At 49.4% G+C, this 23,288-nt stretch overlaps 1 protein-coding gene across 2 annotated transcripts in view; it reads right to left on the minus strand.

The window, feature by feature from the left end:
- Window positions 1–23,288, minus strand: part of ANO10 (anoctamin 10) — a 515,470-nt gene that overhangs the window by 412,924 nt on the left and 79,258 nt on the right. For both annotated transcript variants that reach the window (XM_069211970.1, XM_069211969.1), the window contains exons 8-9: window positions 18,102–18,176; window positions 13,326–13,508 (exon numbers count right to left, since the gene is read on the minus strand). In XM_069211970.1, the coding sequence (XP_069068071.1) occupies window positions 13,326–13,508; window positions 18,102–18,176 (258 nt within the window). The remainder of the gene's footprint in view (window positions 1–13,325; window positions 13,509–18,101; window positions 18,177–23,288) is intronic.

Genomic DNA, 23,288 nt, shown 5'->3' on the forward strand with positions numbered 1-23,288 from the left:
AAACTGTTTCCTGTGTTTTATTTAATTACTGTTTTGTGATATTTGAATGCTTTACACACTGTCTCCTAAGTTAAGCCTTGACGCTCGTTGCCAAGCTACCAAGGGTTGAGCTGGGGTTAATTTACTGAGACCTAACTGGACCTAGGTGGAGGTTAGTGGCTTGTTGCTAGGTGTAGGTACCTACCTGCCCTTACCAATAACCCATTTTCCAACAATTGTCAACAAACAACTGACCTGTTTCCTCGAGGAGAACAACACTCTGGACCCATACCAATCCGGATTCAGCAGCAACCACAGCACCAAAACCGGCCTCATCGCCGCCACCAACGATATAAGGACCATACTTGACAATGGCGAAGCCGCGACCCTCATCCTCCTGGACCTCTCAGCCACTTTCGACATCGTCTGCCACCACACCCTATGCACACGCCTCAACAATGCAGGAATCCACGACAGAGCCCTAGACTGGATCACCTCTTTCCTCACCGGCAGAACTCAGAAAGTCCGCCTCCCTCCATTCCGCTCTGAAGCCACCAAAATCATTTGCGTCGTACCCAAGGGATCGTCCCTCAGCCTGACCATCTTTAACGTCTACATGGCTCCGCTCGCTCACATCACCCGATCTCACAACCTCTCCCTCACCAAGGACCCCGCCATCGCCAAGACCAACCTCCACGAACTAAAGAAGGGCATCACCGAATGGATGAAGAACAGCTGCCTGAAACTGAATTCCAACAAGACTGAGGTCCTCATCTTCAGCTCCACCCCCTCTGCATGGGATGACTCCTGGTGGCCTGCCACACTGGGAACCGCACCGACACCCACCGACCACGCACGCAACCTGGGATTCATCCTGGACTCATCACTATCAATGACCCAGCAAGTCAACGCCATCTCCTCCTCCGGCTTCAACACCCTCTGCATGCTTCGGAAGATCTACAGATGGATCCCCACTGAAACCAGGAGGACAGTCACCCAAGCCCTCATAAGCAGCAAACTGGACTACGGCAATGCCCTCTACGCAGGAACCACGGCCAAGCTCCAGAAAAGACTGCAACGCATACAGAAAGCTTCCGCATGCCCCATCCTGGACATCCCCTGCCACTGCCCCATCACAGCCCACCTGAGAGACCTACGCTGGCTCCACATCAACAAGAGAATCACATTCAAACTCCTCACCCACGCTCATATGGTACTGCAAAACACCGGACCAGAATACCTAAACAGACGGCTCTCCTACACCCTGTCCCGACAGCTTCGCTCCGCCAACCTTGCCCTCACCACCGTCCCACACATCCACAGAACGACCGCCGGTGGCAGATCGTTCTCCCACCTCATTGCCAAGACGTGGAACACTCTTCCCACCCACCTGCGACAGACACAGGACTTAGTTACCTTCAGGAGACATCTCAAGACATGGCTGTTCGAGCAGTAGCAGCACTCCCCCCGCTCCCCTCAGCGCCTTGATACCCCCACGGGTGAGTAGAGCACTTTACAAATACTCTGATTGATTGATTGACAAATCCTACATTGCATGAGATACAATGCAATGCTCATCCTGTCAACTTTTATAAACAGAAAATCACGCCCAGCTTCACCTTAAAAAAAAACTGCAAAGGTCAGAGTCCAGCTCATATGATGTATCTCTAAGGGCTCTGGCTTGCGCCTCAGTAATTTTAGGATCAGGGCTCTGAAGACGATTCTTGGGATGATTAGCTACAAATGTTCAATCCATCTGAGTTGCCTAGAGTGCGAACACCAACAACTTGGCTTCACAACAGTGGACTTTGTTTCAGTGACTTCTCCCAGAATTATGTTTTTAGAAGGGTTGTGTTGCTTGGAGACACAGGAAATCCAGAGAAACACACCTTAGTGACTCAGGATCAGATGGCCCTAAAGTAAACATGATTAACAGGCAAAATGTGAAGGAGAAAACATCATTCCACCATTCCCTTCCCTAGTCTCAAATCCACCTGCACCCTAGTGCTTACCCTGAAACCAGCCTTGTACTCTTCTTGATGGATGATTATCGGGGTTTTTCAAATAAGACACTATGGGGGTCATTCTGACCTCGGCGGTAAAAGGCGCCTACCGCCGGTCAGAAATCCTCCATAATCCCGCCGAGGTCGCGGAAACCCGCCACGGTCATTCTGACCCGCAGAAGGCAAACCTCCGAAAATCCGACCGCCACAACAGACCGCCAGACCAGCGGTCGGCGGAAAGGTGGAGGTGACCAAACCTCCACCGCCACGCCAACAGAAATACGCCCATCCCATTACGACCCACGAATCCACGCGGCGGTCATTCAAACGCGGTATTCCATTGGCGGGACACACCGCCGCGGTCAGAATACACACAAACGAACAAAACTCAGCCACATTGGACGATTTGAATCCCACACACCTGATACACATACACACACCACTCCCACACACACAATACAATATAAAACACACACCCACATCACCCACAAACCCCTACGCTAAAAAATTCGTCAAGAAGGCAAGAGCGAGACACCAGCATCCAAAAAATAACAGCCACAGCCACTCAACACCATCACCCACACACTATCCACACACAAAACAACACACACCACCACACTCAACTCACTTAAATACACATACTCCACCCCACACATCATACACACCACCCCATGGCACCCCAAAGACAACCCCGCTTCACAGACGAAGAACTCAGGGTCATGGTGGAGGAAATCGTTCGGGTAGAGCCCCAGCTGTTCGGCACACAGATACAATACACCAGCATTGCCCGGAGGACGGAGCTATGGCAGAGGATTGTCGACAGGGTGAACGCAGTGGGACAGCACCCCAGAAATCGGGAAGACATCAGGAAGCGATGGAACGACCTACGGGGGAAGGTGCGTTCCATGGTATCCAGGCACAACATCGCCGTGCAGAAGACTGGTGGAGGACCCCCACCTCAACCCCCACAATTCACATCATGGGAGGAGGAAGTCTTGAACATCCTGCATCCTGACGGCCTCGCAGGAGTCGGCGGAGGAATGGATACTGGTAAGTTGAAGCTTCAATACTGCTTCCCCCCCACCTGCATGCCAAATCAGACCCCAACCCTCACCCCCATCCTCGAACCCCACCCTCACCCCCACCCCCATCCTCACCCCCACCCTCACCCCCACCACCATCCTCACCCCCACCACTATCCTCACCCCCACCCCCAGCACACCTATTCCCCGCCAATGTCTCACCATCACAACCCACACATCCCAAAACCTAGGCCTGCATGCGTCCACTAAGCATGGACACCCATCACCAAAGCATGCCCAATGCATATACACATCCCCCCCACAAGCCACCCTCACCAAAGCCCCCACACACGAATGCCAGCACTTGGGGACACGAGAACCCACAGATACACCCATATGCCACACATTGAAACTATAACCATACCTCTATACCCCTGCAGGACCCGACCGTCAACACACCGCGGCGGAGGGGCCAGAATTCTCCACACCCCCCACCCAAGAGGCCGTCAGCGATGACAGCAGCTCTGTCGACCTGGACACCGATGACCAGCCCGGACCATCGGGGACCTCTGGACAGTCGGTTCCCCTCACACAGGCCCAGGCCACTACAGACCCAAACCCCTCTGGGAACACCAGCACAGCTCCCACCCAGCGGGCCCATGCCTCTGTCTCCAGGGCGCGTCAATCTGCGGTGTGTCTACCACTACAGGGCACCCAGGATAACCCACCACCCCAACAACAACAGGGACCTGGGGGCAGTGGTAGTGGGCACACCGGCCAGGGGGCAGAGGCCCAGGGAAACAGGGGAACTCGGCGGGCAGCTGTGCGACAGGGGGGGGAGGAGAGGCCCAGGGAACCCACTCTCCACGAGGTCCTCACCACCATCATGGGAGCATACAACCGCTCCCAGGAGACGATGGCGACGGTACTGGCCCGGTTCCAGGAGATCCAGGTGCTGCAGGAGGAACACTATCGGGGGTACAGGGAGGACATCAGAGCCATCAACACCACCCTGGTTACCATGGTAGGGCTGCTGCAGGACCTCGTAAACAGCAGGGCGGACACTGAACAACACCCAAGGGCCCCTGCCACTAGCCTGGACCAAGAACAGCCAACCACCTCCGCCGGCGCTAGTGGACAGGAGGCCCCCGCACAGCAGCAGCCCACCAGACCCCCACCTCCTGCAGGAGAAGAACCACCCCGCAAGAGGGCCCTGAGATCTCGCAAGAAGACAGAGTAGGATGTCAAGACCCCCGCCAGCAAAGGATACCACCTGATGTCATCCCACTGTCCCACATTGTCACCCTGTCCATCCTTGAACTGCCCATGCTCCATCTCTCCACAGGCCTCTGGACAATGCACCTGTGTGACTGTTACTCTGGACTCTGCCATGGACATTCCTTCACCATAGCCCCCACCCACTTGAAACCACCCATCCCATTTTGAGCACTTAAATAAACACCTATTTTGCACCAAAATATCAGGAGTCTGGCTGTGATTTCAATAGATTGTAATTGACATGACAGTGCAAATATGTCCTTGTACATGGTGAAGTCAACAAACAGCTGCCACAAAGCTGTAGTCCATGGGGAAACGAAGCACAGGACTCGTAGTGGGGACCCCAGATCTGAAATAGGGAGGGAAAAGCCAAAACTCAGTCATCATACACTGGGGCAAATAGACAGGCAGCAGAGATGCTGGAGAGTAGTTAACATTTACTAAATTATCTTTGAAATGTTACCTGTGTCCTATTGGAAGTACTGTTCAATGATTCTGTCCCTGTTGTCTGTTTCAGCCCCGTCGTCTTCCTCCTCGTCACTCTCCTCAGGTTCCACCGCTGCCACAACACCACCGTCTCGACCATCCTCCTGCAGGAAAGGCACCTGGCGGCGCAAAGCCAGGTTGTGAAGCATGCAGCAGGCCACGATGATGTGACACACCTTCTTAGGTGAGTACATTAGGGATCCACCTGTCATATGCAGGCAGCAAAACCTGGCCTTTAGGAGGCCAAAGGTGCGTTCGATCACCCTCCTAGTACGCCCATGGGCCTCATTGTACCGTTCCTCTGCCCTGGTCCGGGGATTCCTTACTGGGGTCAGTAGCCACGACAGGTTGGGGTACCCAGAGTCCCCCACTAGCCATACACGGTGTCTCTGTAGCTGTTCCATCACGTAAGGGATGCTGCTATTCCTCAGGATGTAGGCGTCATGCACTGACCCTGGGAATTTGGCATTTACATGCGAGATGTACTGGTCAGCCAAACACACCACCTGGATGTTCATTGAATGGTAATTTTTTCTGTTCCTGTACACCTGCTCCCTGTCTCTTGGGGGAACCAAAGCCACATGGGTCCCATCAATGGCACCAATTACGTTGGGAATATGTCCAAGGGCGTAGAAATCACCCTTCACTGTAGCCAATTCGCCCACCTCAGGGAAAATGATGTAGTTCCTCACGGATTTCATCAGGGCAGACAACACTCTGGATAACACCTTCGAAAACATGGGCTGAGACATCCCGGAAGCAATTCCCACGGTTGTCTGAAATGACCCACTTGCCAAGAAATGTAGTACTGACATGACCTGCACCAGAGGGGGAATCCCTGTGGGTTGGCGGATGGGGGACATCAGGTCGGGCTCCAGCTGGGCACACAGTTCATGGATAGTGGCACGGTTAAGACGGTAGGTCAGGATAATGTGGCGTTCTTCCATTGTCGACAGGTCCACCAGCGGTCGGTACACGGGAGGATTCATCCGTCTCCTCGCCCAACCCAGCGGACGGTGTCTAGGAAGGACAACATGGAGCACACAGTCAAGCAACCCACAGGTACGTACTCACGGCTAGCACAGTATACGATTCTCTATGCAGTGAATGGCGTGTCTGAGTGGCTATGCAAGGCCTAGGCCTGTGTGACGCAGTTGAAATTGAGCCATGTGGGCCCTGGAAATGGCGGCTGCCTGACCTGTGAAGTGTGACAATGGGATGTGAGGTCAATGCGCTGGCGTGGCACACCGCGGCGGGCGGCGGGCGAAGACCGCGGCGCGAAGCCGCATTGGTTAACATTGAAGCCTATGGGTTTCAGGAGCCAATGGCGAAGGGCGCCGGCGGTGGCGGGACGCACCGCCGCGGTACGCACCGCCGCGGACGTGACCGCCATTTTCTATCTACTTATCCACTTGCGACTTGAACTTTCACAGGAGAGGACCTATACTGCAAGTGTTGCTGTGACCTCGGTCTGGAAGGGACAATGGCTGCTGCGACTGGGGAAAGGGCCCCTGCCTTCACTGGAGAGGAGTTGGAGAAACTTGTGGATGGGGTCCTCCCCCAGTATGCGCTACTCTACGGTCCTCCAGACCAACAAGTGAGTTTAATTCAATATGGATTTGGGGCCACTGGCTGGCTTGGGGGCCTGGCGGGGATGGGGGGCATGTTGGGGCTGGCGGGGGGCCTGGCGGGGGGCCTGGCGGGGATGGGGGGCATGTTGGGCATGGCGGGGGGCCTGGCGGGGATGGGGGGCATGTTGGGCCTGGCGGGGGGCCTGGCGGGGATGGGGGGCATGTTGGGCATGGCGGGGGCATGGCGGGGGGCCTGGCGGGGATGGGGGGCATGTTGGGCATGGCGGGGGGCCTGGCGGGGATGGGGGGCATGTTGGGCATGGCGGGGGGCATGGCGGGGGGCCTGGCGGGGATGGGGGGCATGTTGGGCATGGCGGGGGGCATGGCGGGGGGCCTGGCGGGGATGGGGGGCATGTTGGGCATGGCGGGGGGCCTGGCGGGGATGGGGGGCATGTTGGGCATGGCGGGGGGCCTGGCGGGGGGCCTGGCGGGGATGGGGGCGTTGGGCCACTGGAAAGGAAAATGCTGAGAAACTTGAACGTGGTATTTCTCCCTCCCTGTACGTGTCACATAGGTCCGCGCCCATGAGAAGATCGGGATTTGGCGTGCCATCGCCAAGGAAGTCCGGGCCCTGGGGGTCCACCATCGACGGGGCACCCACTGCCGCAAGAGGTGGGAGGACATCCGCCGCGGGACCAAGAAGACCGCCGAGTCTCTGCTGGGGATGGCCTCCCAACGTAGGCGGGGTGCCTGCCGTCAACTGAGCCCCCTGATGTTCCGGATCCTGGCGGTGGCCTACCCTGAATTGGATGGGCGCGTGAGGGCAGCACAGCAGACACAAGGGGGTGAGTACAAGCATTATCTACTCTGTTGTCGCGCAGTGGAGGTGTCTGGGTGGGGGAGGAGGGCTGGGGGTCCCCCTAGGCCAGGGCGATATCTGTAGGCTGGGCACCCCCGTAAGCCCCTGTGTCCCCAGCCACCACCCTCAGTAGTTTGTCAGTACAGCCATCCCTGGGCCGTGTCATCCATGGGTGCAGTTGTCAACTCTAGGCGTGTAGGGCATGTTCCACGGAATGCGTAGCGTACCCCAAGTGCGCAACTTAGTGCAGGGGGCATCTGTGTCTGTCATGTCCGCTAACTGTACCGGAGATCCATGTACTCAATATCCCTTTATTTCTCTCTCCCCCCCCCTTTTTGTTTGTCTTTCTGTGCTTGTGTGCATCAGCATCATCAGGCGGAGGAGAAGTGGCATCGGGGCAGGAGGGAGCTGCATCTCACATGGCCCAGGAGGGCCATGCCACAGAGTCAGACTGGACCAGTGAGACGGAGGGCGAGGGGAGCTCCACGACGGGGACGACTGGACCCTGCAGCGACACGGACACGTCCTCGGAAGGGGGCTCCCTTGCGGGGGTGGCACCATCCGTGCCCCCCGCCATTACAGGTACAGCCGCCACCCAGCGCACCATCTCTGCCCTCCCAGCAGCCCCTCAGCGTTCGCCCCGTGCCCGCTCTGCCAGGAAGCCGGGCATCTCCTTCGCCCCAGGCACCTCAGGCCCTGCCCCTGTTACCCCCGCTGCCCTCAGTGAGGAGGTCATTGACCTCCTCCGAACGCTCATTGTTGGGCAGACTACCCTTTTGAATGCCATCCAGGGGGTGGAGAGGGAGGTTCATCGCAGCAATGCGTACCTGGAGGGCATTCATTCGGGTCAGGCTGCCCATCAGCGATCGTTCCAGGCTCTGGCCTCAGCACTGACGGCAGCCATTGTCCCTGTCTCCTGCCTGCCTCTACTAACTCCCTCCTCCCAGTCTCCTGTTCCTCTGCCTGTCCCACCCACACCATCAGACCAGCCTGCACACACCTCAACACCCAAGAGAAGCTCATCCAAACATAAGCACCACAGATCACGCAGACATTCACACACGCAACATTCCGATGCAGACATGCCAACAGTCACTACCACCTCTGTGACCCCCACCTCCTCGTCTCCCTCCTCCCTCCCTGTGACGTCTACACTCACACCTCTATTCAACTCACCATCAGCCAATGTTTCCATCACCAGCACACCCTCCACTCCAGTCCGCACACGTGCAGTCACCACCCCCACTGCCATTTACACGTCCCCTGTGTCCTCTCCCACTGTGTCTGTCACCCCCTCTTCCACACCACACAAACGCAGCCACCCACCCACCCAACAGCCATCCACCTTACGACAGCCTATCCCTCTTGCACCTGCACCCAAAGACAGCAAACGTGACTCACCTACAACCACATCCTCTCCCTCCACTCCCATTCCCACTGTACCTACCACTCTCCATTGTCCCAAGAAGCTCTTCCTCGCCACTACTAACTTCTTTCCTGACCCTGAGCCCCCCCCTCCTTCTCGTCGGGGTAAGAAGAGCACCTCAGCCACCACCAGCCCTGCAGCCCCCTTGACAAGGGTGCAGGGGTATTGGAGCCCGCCAGCCCGCATGTCTGGGTCTTCGCCCAGCAGCAAGGGGACAGCCAGCCCACCCCCTGGGAAGAGGAGCAGAAGGCGGAAGGGTCGCCGCAGGAGCCCGCCTTCTACATCCCCCCCGGACACCACCCAGAGACAGTCACCAGCCACAGCTCCAAAGGGAGGAAAGGGCCACAGGCCCACGACTAAGGAGGGCAAGGGCAGCAAGTCGGAGAGGTCAGGCAGCAGGCCTGCTGCCCAGGAGGAGCCCACAACCCCCATAGCCGCTGCCCCGGGAGGAACCGGCACAGCTGCCCCGGGAGAGCCCACCACCCCCATAGCCGCTGCCCAGGGAGGACCCAGCCCAGCTGGCCAGGAGGGCCCCACCACCCACAGCCCAGGTGGGCAGTGAAGGAGCACCATCCCCGCTGCCCAGGAGGGCACCACCAGGCAATTAGCAGTTGGCCATAGACCGGCCGCCGTCTCAAGAACCGCTGAACTGGGCCCCGCCGTCTCAAGAACCGCTGAACTGGGCCCTTCAGGGCAAGAACCGCTGAACTGGGCCCCGCCGTCTCAAGAACCGCTGAACTGGGCCCTTCAGGGCAAGAACCGCTGAACTGGGCCCTTCAAGGCAAGGACCGCTGAACTGGGCCCCGCCGTCTCAAGCACCGCTCCGCTGGGCCCCGCCGTCTCAAGAACCGCTGAACTGGGCCCTTCAAGGCAAGGAGCGCTGAACTGGGCCCCGCCGTCTCAAGAACCGCTGAACTGGGCCCCGCCGTCTCAAGAACCGCTCCGCTGGGCCCCGCCGTCTCAAGAACCGCTGAACTGGGCCCTTCAGGGCAAGAACCGCTGAACTGGGCCCCGCCGTCTCAAGAACCGCTGAACTGGGCCCTTCAGGGCAAGAACCGCTGAACTGGGCCCTTCAAGGCAAGGACCGCTGAACTGGGCCCCGCCGTCTCAAGCACCGCTCCGCTGGGCCCCGCCGTCTCAAGAACCGCTGAACTGGGCCCTTCAAGGCAAGGAGCGCTGAACTGGGCCCCGCCGTCTCAAGAACCGCTCCGCTGGGCCCCGCCGTCTCAAGAACCGCTGAACTGGGCCCTTCAGGGCAAGAACCGCTGAACTGGGCCCCGCCGTCTCAAGAACCGCTGAACTGGGCCCTTCAGGGCAAGAACCGCTGAACTGGGCCCTTCAAGGCAAGGACCGCTGAACTGGGCCCCGCCGTCTCAAGCACCGCTCCGCTGGGCCCCGCCGTCTCAAGTACCGCTGAACTGGGCCCTTCAGGGCAAGAACCGCTGAACTGGGCCCCGCCGTCTCAAGAACCGCTGAACTGGGCCCCGCCGTCTCAAGAACCGCTGAACTGGGCCCCGCCGTCTCAAGAACCGCTGAACTGGGCCCTTCAGGGCAAGAACCGCTGGCCCTTTGGCAGACGTGGCAGGGCAGGATCTATCTCGGGAAGGGCTGCAGGATGTCCTCTGGCCAACTTGCCTCCTCCAGTGGCAGTGGGGTCTGTTATGGACTGTATGGACTGTGGCTTTGCTCTCCCCAGGATGGCCCAGTGGGCAGCCCACCCACTGTATGGACTGTTTGGACTGTGGCTTTGCTCTCCCCAGGATGGCCCAGTGGGCAGGCCACCCACTGTATGGACTGTATGGACTGTGGCTTTGCTCTCCCCAGGATGGCCCAGTGGGCAGGCCACCCACTGTATGGACTGTATGGACTGTGGCTTTGCTCTCCCCAGGATGGCCCAGTGGGCAGGCCACCCACTGTATGGACTGTATGGACTGTGGCTTTGCTCTCCCCAGGATGGCCCAGTGGGCAGGCCACCCACTGTATGGACTGTATGGACTGTGGCTTTGCTCTCCCCAGGATGGCCCAGTGGGCTGGCCACCCACTGTATGGACTGTATGGACTGTGGCTTTGCTCTCCCCAGGATGGCCCAGTGGGCAGGCCACCCACTGTATGGACTGTATGGACTGTGGCTTTGCTCTCCCCAGGATGGCCCAGTGGGCAGGCCACCCACTGTATGGACTGTTTGGACTGTGGCTTTGCTCTCCCCAGGATGGCCCAGTGGGCAGGCCACCCACTGTATGGACTGTATGGACTGTGGCTTTGCTCTCCCCAGGATGGGCCAGTGGTCATGGAGTCCCCTCGTGGATCTGGCGTCGTGTACTCAAGTGGCTGAGGTGCCCCCCCTTCCCTTCCCCCTGAGGTGCCTGTCCTATTTTCTTTCTGATGCCCCTGCAGTGTTCTCTCCGTGGAGTTCTTGTCGTGGGACTGGGCCTTGCCCCTTTGCACAGGACCCCTGTGATCCACGGACAGTGGTTGGACTACATTTAGTAGCTGTATATATTTTGTACATAGTTTATTTATTTATTGGGATTACTGGTGTACATATTTCAATATATCTGCCCGTTTATGATCTCTTCTTTTGGTCTTTGCATTATTTCGGAGGGGGGTGGTTTGTGGGTTGTGACAGTGATCTGTGGGAATGCATTGATGTGTGTGTTGTAGTGGGTGTGGGTGGGTGGGTGTGTGCCGGTAATCTTTTCCCTCCCCTGTGTCGTAGGTGCCGTACTCACCGATGTCTTCCGCGCCGCCGGGCGTGCTCCTGGTATATGAGCAGGAATAGGAGTGCGGGGATGACCTGCAACTCTGGCTCCATACTGCCGGAATCTCGCGTGGAGTGCGTAGAGGTGAGCGTTTTCCCGTTCGTAGTCTGTTTCCGCCGTGTTCTTATCGGCGGTGCTCCCGCCCCGGAAAAGGTGGCAGATTGGTGGGTCGTAATAGGGTGGGCGGTACTTTGTCTGCCGCCGGGCTGTTGGCGGGAACCGCCGCGCTGTTTGTTTGTACCGCTGTGGCGGTCGGAGTGTTAAGTTGGCGGGCTGTGTTGGCGGTTCCCGCCAGGGTCAGAATTGCATATTTTAGACCGCCGGCCTGTTGGCGGCTTGGCCGCCGCTTTATCACCGACCGCCAGGGTCAGAATGAGGGCCTATGGGGGTTATTCTAACTTTGGAGGAGGTGTTAATCCGTCCCAAAAGTGACGGATTAACCACCAGCCGTATTACGAGTCCATTATATCCTATGGAACTCGTAATACGGCTGGTGGTATATCCGTCACTTTACCGTCACTTTTGGGACGGATTAACACTCCTCCAAAGTTAGAATAACCCTCTATAAGTGATAATGGTCTGATGTGAGAGCCTCTTCACAAACCAGTGGACAATCTCACTGCAAGTGGGTAAGCCTCATGCACTCACGAACATCTGCAATGTACATGTCCTAACATTCTGTGTCATCTATACCTCCTGAACCTTTTTGAGTCCTATAATTCTGCAGACTCTCTAAGCTCGCTTGCACATATAAATGTAACTTTTTCTTTATTTTCCTTACCATCAATTTCCTATAGTTGGCTATAGCTATTCACCAAGGCATTCTAAGTGACATCAAATAGACAACAAGAGCGAAGATCGAGTTGTTTATGCTGTCACTGAGAACCCCAATGTTGAAAAACATCCCAGTCATTCACTTTTTTCCCAGCTATAATTTTCTGTTATGTATGGCCCCACAATCATCTGCAGCTGCTTTTAACTGTAACACAGGGGCAGAGGAGTAATGGGGAAGCCATACACAACATGGCCTATCCTCCCTGTCCCAAATGTTCAAAACATACCCTGACTCCTGCCGCCCACCTTTGCCAATCTGTGACTTCCCTCCCGCTCCCGTACTGAAGCTGTGCTCTCTGTTCTCTATCAGAGCAGAGAGCCAGTTCTGCATTGACAAGTTCTCTGGGAGTAGGGACTTATTCCATGATGTAGAAATAGTGGGAAACTGGGGATCTCGTGCTCATGGTGGTTGCTCCATGTGAGAGCATTACATACCAAAAAACATCTAAAGGTGTGATGTTATTGAACATTCAAAACTTATCTAGAAGTACAAAGACCCAAAAAAGCCCGGCAAAGTTCAATTTCAAGTTCTCCCCAAAGTGACTTCTAATCACTAATTCTTATAACAACAATTCTCTCTAAGATACAATGCAGGAAAACCTGGATAGATCAAGGAGATTATATACTGTTCTATTCACAGCAAAACAAAGCAACAGACTGAAAACTAAACAGCAAGCAGAAAAAATAAATGACAAGAGTAACCCTCTGAATCCTCCACCAAATACATTAAATTTGTTTACAATTTAGATATCTCGTACATCCCCCCCCCATGTTTACAAATATCTGGACATTGCATAATACTAACTTCCTACTTTGCCTTTCTGAACCTATGCTTGACCAATGACCAATTTACATTCCTGAATGCATGAATGATTTCTCCACTGTCATTATTATCAAAATGTATTTAGCATATTTAATCAATGTTGTCCCTTCAATTTATTAAGTCAAATTAGGTGTGGTTGTGTTTATGTCAAATTTTTACTTGTATTGAGTTTTTCAAAAACTTAAAATAAAGCAATGAATAATTCAGTCACTGTGCTCACATATCTTAGACAACCAGTTATCAAGCAAGTGGTTGTATTAGTTTCTACAGATCATAAACACATACCAGGTATGATCCCATTTCCTTTTCAATATTTATTTGCTCCACTAGCGAACGGTCAGCATTTGCGTTGAAGGCCTTGACGCTCTTCTTGACTTTCTTATTGCGTCTCTTCTGCAGCCAGTAAGGGAGCAAGGCTTCGATGAACTGGTTGATTATCTGGGACGTTATGAGAAGTGTGGCCAAACTCTTCAAAAAAGAATTGTGAAAGTAGAACATCACACTGCAGTCAAGACACTGAACACAACAGAAATCATAGCACAGCTACACTCTTTGTCAACCGTAAGGTTACTTATAACTAAGAAAATGGATCTACTCCCAGACAGTCGACCTCAATCCATCTCGACTTCTACAACATGCTAAAACATGTGTCTGCTGGCTTTACACATTTGAAAACTTTAATATAGCTCCTACCATGCAAGACTTTACATGCTGCAGTGTGAGTAAATGAAAGAGAGGCAGAATAGTACAAAAGCCAAACTAATTACACGGTGACAGACAGAAGAATTTGCAATTTGGAACATTCATAGAAGCATAAAACTATTAATGAATAAATGTGTGTTGTTAATTTCAATAGAGCAAGCCAGAGTTTTAATTCACTCAGTATGGGTGTTTTCCAGTTCACATGGCTATGTGGAGAGATTAAGGTGGGATAGGTAGGGAGCAGCAGGTGACTCAATAGAAGAGACAGGTGTCCAGTACAAGGAAGGTTAGAATTAAAGGTTTAGAAGAAACTACTCTACATTCGTTTTGAAAGTTGGCACTAAAATGGTGCCAAACTTTGGGTGCCCAGACAGATAAACATCGGTTCAAAAACGTTATTTGCTGCAAACCCGTCTTTCCAATAGCCGGGAATCGATGCCATGGTTCATGAGCCATAGTTTCTTAATCAGGTGTTGTGAGTGGTCAGACTGTGAGTTTGTACTGTAAACAAAGCACACAATTTTGCAGGTGGCTCTACTGTCAATAGGAGGCCAACTCAATGAATGTAGGACTGAGGTAAAGTTGTCATTACGCCTAAAAAAGAAGATAGGCAGCTGCGTGTAAGGAAGCTTTGAGCAGACCCAGGTAAATTTTAGGGATGCTTGATAGTATTACGTTCCTCCAATCAAGTCTATGTAGAATCTGAGCTTGAATTACTACCCTGAGGTCTTATTCTGAAAGGAAAAGTTTGATCTTTCTGATATGTCAAAGTTGATGATCAGTTCTCTAAGCCATCATGTCTGTGAAGATTGGGACTATTGGCAAAAAAAAAGCCAAGGGCTTTGGCACTTTCAATAATAGTTGGAGAGTAGTGTAGATGTTAGTGGAATCTGGCTACTGTTGAACAGGAGTGGAGGCAATGGGTGGCGAGATGACTAGACACTCAGTCTTACTGGGTTAAAGTTGAGGTGATGAGTGATCATCCAAGACTGCACATTACCAAAAGTCAAAGTAAGAAAAAACTATCCTCCTGAGAGGAGACCGTCAAAAAGACCAGGCTCATCAAATTATTGATTAGATATGCCAGATTCCTTTATAATGTCACTCAGGAGTTCTGATAACATGTTGTTTCTACCATTTATAACAGTTGTAAATAACAAACGGTGCTGTTATCCAATTTAATAGTTCTCAATTTGCCTACCCAGGAAGTATGAAGGCTTAGTTGGGTGTGCTGGGATTCAAACTCACGACCTGCAGATCTGTTTTAGTAGGAAGCATTCAACTCACTGAATATTCCAGTGGAATAAGAAACACACCACAGTCAACTATTTTCAGCTCTCCTGTTTCTAATAATTCCCTTGGTCATTGTGTTATAATCTATCAGCATGTAATGGGTTACAACTGAACTGACTGTGTTTATAATGTGCATATTACATCATGGAGTGAGGCCTCATGGCACGGAAAACACAGTGCATTCGTACAGTGTTGATTTTAGAAGATTGGTGCAGTTCCAACAAGTGTGAGGTCCATGAAGACACAATTGTTCCCTACTTTGTGGGCTACATAAGTTATCCGGCTCTTGGGTAGTTACTCTATTAACCTGGAACACACTTGGCACTGATACTGAGCCAAAAAGCATCCACACTAATGCCACAGGGCATGGCAACACTATTCAAATGTGTTCCCAGAAAACAAAACTCTTTAAAACAAACACTGAGTTAGCTTAAGTATAGTCAGTGAAACACTGACTGAGCACATGAATAAAATGTTAGTTGTAGAGGAATGAACAGCACCAGTGGTAAAGAAGGGAGAGAAATTCCGGTTTGATACATGAAAGTCAAGAGGAGAGAGGAAGCCAAAGTTAGAGGTGAAAGGAATTATTGTTATATGATATTCACAACCACATGAGAAACTTCAAGGGGTTTCTTGCTATGTGTATGAGGGCTGCTAAGGGCAGGAATACTGCAGAGTATGCAAAGCAAATTGTAAGGGGGTTGTCCTGTTTGATAGTTGAGATGTGAAGAGAATTGTACAGCATGCTTTTAAAAGAGAGGGCTCCAAATGAATTAGTCAGAGTAAGTGTAGTGCACGTAAAAATGCTGATACAGTTAGTGTCTCCATATTCTGTTTCAAGAAAAGAGCTATTCTGGGAAAACATTGGAGAACATATTTAACAATGTTATTGCAATTGCAATTTTGGGCTCTAGAGGCAAGGCCATTAACTTTTAGTGATTAAAAAGCTAACAGTTAAACTCAAAGCAAGGGAGATAATGGGAAAGATGCATATGTTCGATGAGGAAGAGACATTGGTGGAATGACTACTTAAGCAGACCGGCTTGAAACCATGGAGAGCAGACCAGCTAACGGTGGTTTAAGAGAGGATGAGAAAGTAAGAATATAATAAGAAAATAGGACCCCTAGAGAGATTTGTCACACAATGGCTCTTTTCTGTTGTAGTTGTGTGCACCTACAATGGAAGCAAAAGACTGTGTGTAGACCTGAGAGTGCTAAATAACAACACAGAGTAGCTATGTATCTTCTACTGAATACTTGGGATATGTTACCAACTTTCGATAGCACTGAGTGGTCAACCACATCACAATTATTTTTTTAGCTTGCTGTCTTTGTCTTGTGTATTCCAGCTGAACAGTAAAGCTGGTTCAAAACACACACATCACACATGCAACTGCTATCTTAACAAGACCTTTTTTGCACCTGATAACATCTCAGGGATCATAATGGCACTGACAGAAGCAAGAAGGTGGCTTCCCCTATTTCCAGCATCCGCAAAGATCCAGTGTGCATAGGCACATTAATGGCATCAAGTAATGAAGCCTACACATCTACGTAAAGAATTACTGCTCCCCTCATTCGACAGCCACCACAAACTTATCCTTTCCCTCATTTCTGATTGCAGAGTTGGACACTGACAAAATTGAGGGCAGCAAATGCAAAAAAACAACAAGATGATGGAAGGAATGCTTGAATGAATCTCATCCACTGGCTACTCAGGGCCACATCCAAAATCCATCATTCTGTTTCCCACCATGCCACCTCAGTTTGACCCTGGAACACAAGAAACTACACTTTAGAGTTTTGCCTTAAGTGGGACTGGTATGCCCAGACGGGTATGCCAGGCTGTGTCAGTGGAACCAAGCTGTACCCAGCTTATGAGCCCATACCTATGGCGAAACCGGTCCTGGGTTGCTTGCGTTCCGGTTCAGGGAGGACCTGGGTTGGTAGTTCGTGCTGGGCTATTGCGACTGGAGCAGGGTCAAGACTGATTTGCATACAGCTGGGTCTAAACTGAGGTGACATGATGTTTAAAATAGCGATGGATTGGGATGCAGCCCGAGTAATTACCAGAGGCTGAGATTAATTCCAGCATTCCATCTATCACTCTTTTGTATACTGACAGAACTGAGGCACATGGGTAGGCAAGAAGATCAGTGTAAAACAGAAGAGACCAAGGCACAAGGTCACTGGCATTCAGTGGAGCAGTTAAAAATGTCAGCTGCTGTACTGTGGTCAGCAACAAAAGAATGGCTCCTCTCCAGGCGATGTAGAAGGAGCTGCCTGGTAGCAACTTCCTTTCAGTGGAGAGCAGTAGGGAACAGGGAATACCACCAGACTACCACCAGAAGGGGCAAGACTCAAGTAGAGGCCGTGGTCTAAAACACCTTTTGCCTAAAGGCTGCAGTGTCAGGAAAGTAGATGAGGGAAGGTACAGAAGATGAACAGTGGCAGCATTAGCTGGTGGGTTCCCAGCATTCCACCAATGATGACATTCTGTGGAGTTTGCTGTGACACTTCACTCGATGGCTGGAGAGCACCAGGAAGAAGGAATATTGAGGAACAGAAAGATTAAGAAGTGAATCAGGATTGTACCTGGGACAAACACAAGGAAGATAATGTATCTTTTAATAATAAAGTATGTCGTTCATATGAGACAAAGTGGGATCCATCCATCCTCAATGACCCACACTTGCCCTCACCATAAGACAGGGAGATGATGTGTATCCACAGCTGAGCTCACGTGTATGGAGAAATTATTGGACCAGTTGATCAAGAGTCTACCAATGAAAGTGAACTCAATTTGTGACAGGAAAGTGAAGAAACAAGTTTCTCCTATTGTAGCATAGAGTGTTGAAGAATACGCCCACTCTGCTGGATAAGTGAAATTACAGATCGCATTACATATCTGGTGAGCAAATGTCTGCTAATTAAACCTGAATAAAATACTGCCATTCCTATTTCTGATTGTTATTTCTGAATATTGCAACAGGTATGTAGGTGGTTTATTTAAGGAGCAGTAAAGGGAAAGCACTTCAATGAGAATAATATGTCCTGGCGGCTTACCTGTCGCAAGAGCCTCATGTCTTGCAGCACAAAGGCAATGTGGAACAGAGATGAAAAGCAATTCAAAAAGTTGAACTGTGAAGGAAGAGAAACATTAAGTTATTTTTAACATATTTTTAAAATCAGAAACAGATGTAGGTTGGAAAACACTAATTACCACACTGGTGCTTTGAAGTGCTAATGGTCTGCTGCAATACAGAATTTACATTCCGATGGTGTAATTTAAGAAATAATTCAGGCTACTTTATTGTGCCAGATACTATGCTGCTCGGAGGTCACCTTAAAGACCCTGAGCATCAATAGGTTGATTATGTGCAACAAGACCAAATGTCATTACATACAATCCGCCTGCAGACCCCTTAAAATAGGCCACTACCTTTCAGGTACTGCATTTCCTACAATGGTAATCAATCGTAACATTCAGAAAAACACCATCTACATCTAACTGGATCAACGTTTACCAGGTTTACAGGTACTAACCCCAGACAAGTTTTTATATCAATCCAAAGTAGCATTTGTATTTCTCAATATGGGTGGAGATGTAAATAAGTATTGTTCTAGCGCGTCTGATTGAAACTCATGGCCCGCTAGTTGTGAATTTAGCACAGGGTAGGGTTTGTGCTACATCGTCCTCCAGTCCTTTCCTGGTTCTTTTTGTTGGTTCTTTTCCTTCCTGCTGAAGGAGGGAGTCAAGCAAGGAAAACCAAAGTGGGAGTAGATGGGTGAGCTACTGTCACTCAAAAGAAGTTTGAAGTTTCACGTGTAAGTAACACTGTTGTGTAGTATAAAAATGTCCCCAAATGTAAAATGTTTATGTGGAGTCTTTAGTGTATCATTACTTCTTGAAATCCATATCTCAAAGTTTGCGTTTTTTTATTTTGTGTGTTTTTTTTTACTTTAATAGGCAGGATGTGTAGTGTCTGTGCTACAGCCTTATGTTTTTTTCCTCGTCTATTTCCTTACTGTGTAATAATCTTCCTTGTTGTGTGTTCGTGTTCGTAACTAGAAACGATGTACAAGCCTATTTGACCAGTCGGCTGTGTGATAGCATCAACAATTGATTCTGCAGCCCTGGTCTACTCAAAACACCAAAACATACAAAACACAGTTACTTACCTGAACTACACTCTGGGTAACACAGGGGAGTGAACTGTTTTTCAATTACACACATTGTTGCAAAATGTAAACCCACGTTACCCAAACAATATGCAAATCAGTCCATAAAAGATGAACTAACAAGCACATGCCAAGGTAACCGAGATTCAATCACTCACATTGTACATTAATCTTGACAATTCACAGATAGGATGACCCATCACTGAAGATTTTAGATAGATTTTTTTAGACTAATTAAAATATGCATTGGATTGATATCCCCTCCCCCCCATTTCGTTGGTCATTTCCGAAATAACCAATATACACCTCTACAATATGCTAAGTACACAAAAATCAACTACAATGTGCTGCAGGCATTCTCTTAGAAAAGCTACCACCTTCTGAACTCCGCCCCCCACCCACCACAATCAGCCATATATTAGTGCATCTGAGAAACAAGACTTAAGCAGAATCCAGCAGCTTACAAATTCTCACTATCGGCAGCTTATCAGGTCATAGACTCCAAGCGTACTCCTGCAACAGAACAAAAAATTACAAGAACAAAAACTGGAGCTGAAATATGGATAATGCAAACACTGCCAACAAACTGTGGGGTACCTGTCAGTTGCCAGATTTGTGATGAATGGGTTGCAGCCCCGTAGACAATGCAAGCTAGAGGTATCTGAACATTGGAGAAACATGCTAGTATAGTTCTGCAAAAGGTAAACATTTATAGTAGCAACAAAAAAATACAGTAATGAAATTTGGCTTGCTCAAGGCACACGTCAGCCAATAGCATTATGAGATGAATACTGTACTTGGGTGAACCAAGAATTGATTGACAAAGGGTCTGATTTAGATATTGGTGGAGGGGTTACTTCGTCACAATGGTAATGGATGCCCCGGCCACCAAACTCTATTTCCTATGGGATTTAGATTTCGGCAGACAGGATATACGTCACCATTGTGATGGAGTAACCCCTCCGCCGATATCGAAATCAGGTCCAAAGTCTCCAGTCAGTGGCTGAAAGAGGCAAGTCAAAGAAACCCAGTGGCCAGCGAAATATACAGTATTGTTATCAATAGGTCATTTTGAAAACTACAGACCTACAAATTAGCCAGACACACTCAATTGCCTTGCACTTGTTGTCACAGAGACAATGAGGAACTTCTAGCATGAAAGAGGTGAAAATATGAGCTATTTGCCAAACTGGCTAAATCGAGATGAGAAGATTGGTTGAAGGGTCTACACTTTTCAGAGAGCCCTAGTCACACTGAAAATATTTCATTTTATCATGAATGCAGTACACTTCCAGCTAATGCCTGAAGCCAGCTGTCTCTCCAGGCCTATCAAAAGCATCCCGGATAAACAAAGGAACGTCTTTCTCTAGTCAGATGTGGCAATGACATTTGTTTTGCTCAAGCTACACTTGGTCCCTTATCGGGCTCTAGATATTAAAACCGTAGGAGCCACTTATAAAGACATCCTTAGCCCATATGCTGAACATTTTAAACTTTCGATCCATACGAACTCAGAAATTATCATCAAACTGGCTATACAACCGATCCTTAGAATTAATTTCATGTGCTAAACTCTCCACCCAAGAACATTATGCTCTAACCAAAAAGGAAGACAAAATCAACAAAGTTTCCAAAATATTATACTCAACATTTGTAAAGGGTTTGTAAACCTATTACTGACTGGAGTAAAAGTACCCACTAATCCTAGGCAGAGCCTAAGACTCGGGGGAATAGAGCAGCATGCAGAGCACGCGCAGCAGAATGAAGACCTGAGTAATATACTTGTGCATGTAACATGTGTAAGGGCAAGAAATATGCTTCAATCGTAGTTTAGAAAGTAGCATGTATTGCCAAGAGGAGGGCATGCGGGTCTGAGATTGGGTAGCCATTTATTAAGGTTACTCCTGAATCAAGGCTTAAGCAGAATCCAGCAGAGATACAGCAGAAATGATTGTGGCACAGCTAGTTAAGAGGTAGGAAAGTACTTTCTAATACATGATTGGTTAACCCCAGTAGGGACATTACTGTTGCTTGTACTGTTGCTGTCTCAATTAACATACCCTGGCAAGGTCCACTGACAATCAGTCTGGTTTTCTAAGATCAAACCTAGGCTTCAACAGAAGTGAACTGATTTAAGAGGTTCTCCAAGTATCTGAACATATACCAATTGGCATAGGTACATTTGGTTGATGTTGCCATAGAGGTTGAGGGCAAGGACTGAAGTTTCTTGAAGGCAGCTACCGGGCATGGGCACGGCTTAGCTGTAGAATACGCCCATGAGCACTGCAGAGTGTTCTCTCAGATTATCATTTGTTCGACTCAATGAAATGTAAGGTTGACTGTTTTCTTGAAGAAGCAATCAGCCACTAAATTACTGCAAGAAGGCTAACGAAGGCTGTACTTGGTTCCTGGTTTAGGAAATTTGATAGGATTTAGAAGAGTCCCCTAAATGGGAAGTCAAAGTGGTCTGTAACCTCTTCTTTATATTTAAGGTTGATGTTCTGCAGAATATCAGTTGTTGGTTATTAGTTGGGTGAGTGTTTAGCTTCCACTTATGTTACAGGATGCAGATAATATATCTGAACGTGGAAACCAGTGGCTTTGGGACAGGAGGTCGACTTTGGCTATGGAGGAGTAGCAAATGATAGCATATGTTTTTTCAGCGAGGAGTGGCATAGGTCCATTTAAAGTGAAGTGAACGTGCCAGAGGAATTCTTGGTAGAAAGGAGACAAACTGCTGAATATGTGTCTCTTAAGAAAAATATATATTTGACTAAAAAAAAAATTAGAACACCTTAACCAGATGCATTTTCAATCTTAAAAAGATTGCCTCAGTTTCTAATTTTTTAGGTCAATGACACTATTTTTAAATCTCCTTAGATCATGCAAAAAAATGTATTATGAAAAAGTCCTAAATTCTTAATAAAGAAATTCAGGAAATATCATCCCACCCAGAATTTAAGATCATGAAACAACTCTATCTTTGAAATCCCCACAGTGAAGTACTCTAAATACAGAGCAATAGCAGTCTGAGGTCAAGCCGCACAATTTTTGAACACCCTCCCCCTACAAATGCGCATTGCACCACTGTGAATTAAATTCAGAAAATCCCAACAACCTAGAAATTTATCTAGAAGTAAAGTGCTCTACTCACACCTAATATTGCCACTCGAATAAGCAAGAATCTCCTTCCGGACTGCATGTAGCCTTTACAAACAATCTTAAATAAATAAACAAATGAAGAACAGCATGGCATAGTGGTCTATCCTGATCAGTGGGTAGGCTTAAGACTCAATGGATTGACGATCGGAAATAATGCAATCCAAGAGATTTCAGATTGAATGGGTAAGATCAGAGATGCACTGGTGACAGAGCTTCCAGAAGGGGGTAAGACTTCTCAATCTGAGTGATTGTAAAACATATTGAAGTCATGTTGTAAAACATATTGAAGTCACCAAGGACTTATCATATCATATGCTTGCTCTGCATGTTCCAATTAAGCTTCCTGTGCATGAATGACAAGACAGAATTTCTAGTGATCAGAAACCCCGAACCAGATGCATGATGCACTTTTGTTTGTCTGACCTATATCCCTCAGAATGCTTTCCCTCCCTCACCAAAAGTAAAGAATCTGTGAATTCACTGTACAATGTTCTTGAACATGTAATTCACACTTCACAGGAACAAGCAATTCACATTTTGCAGGAAAATCTTTTCGCTCATTCACTCTGAGCACACAATTGAGCTCATACTGGCAAGCAGCAGCTATTGTACCATTGTCTTCTCTGGTCTCACCAAGAAACCAATTTCTAGGTGCCAATGTCTTAAAAACCATACAGCCACAATGCTCTTCACTTTCTGTAAGTCAGGCTACATCAAACTCTTAGTTAAGGCTAGCATCAAATTGCAAGTCTTGTTCACTGTCTACAGAGAGTACTGGTTTAGAGGTTCAGACTTCTGCTCAGGATTTGCAAGAGCTGAACACAAACTCTCCAAAGTTGCAGTCATCTGAAATTGCCATAGACCATTGATTGTGCTGGAAAATATTGGACAAGCTTACTTGCTCTGCCT

Source organism: Pleurodeles waltl, chromosome 10, assembly GCF_031143425.1.
Source record: "Pleurodeles waltl isolate 20211129_DDA chromosome 10, aPleWal1.hap1.20221129, whole genome shotgun sequence".
Lineage (NCBI taxonomy): Eukaryota > Metazoa > Chordata > Amphibia > Caudata > Salamandridae > Pleurodeles > Pleurodeles waltl.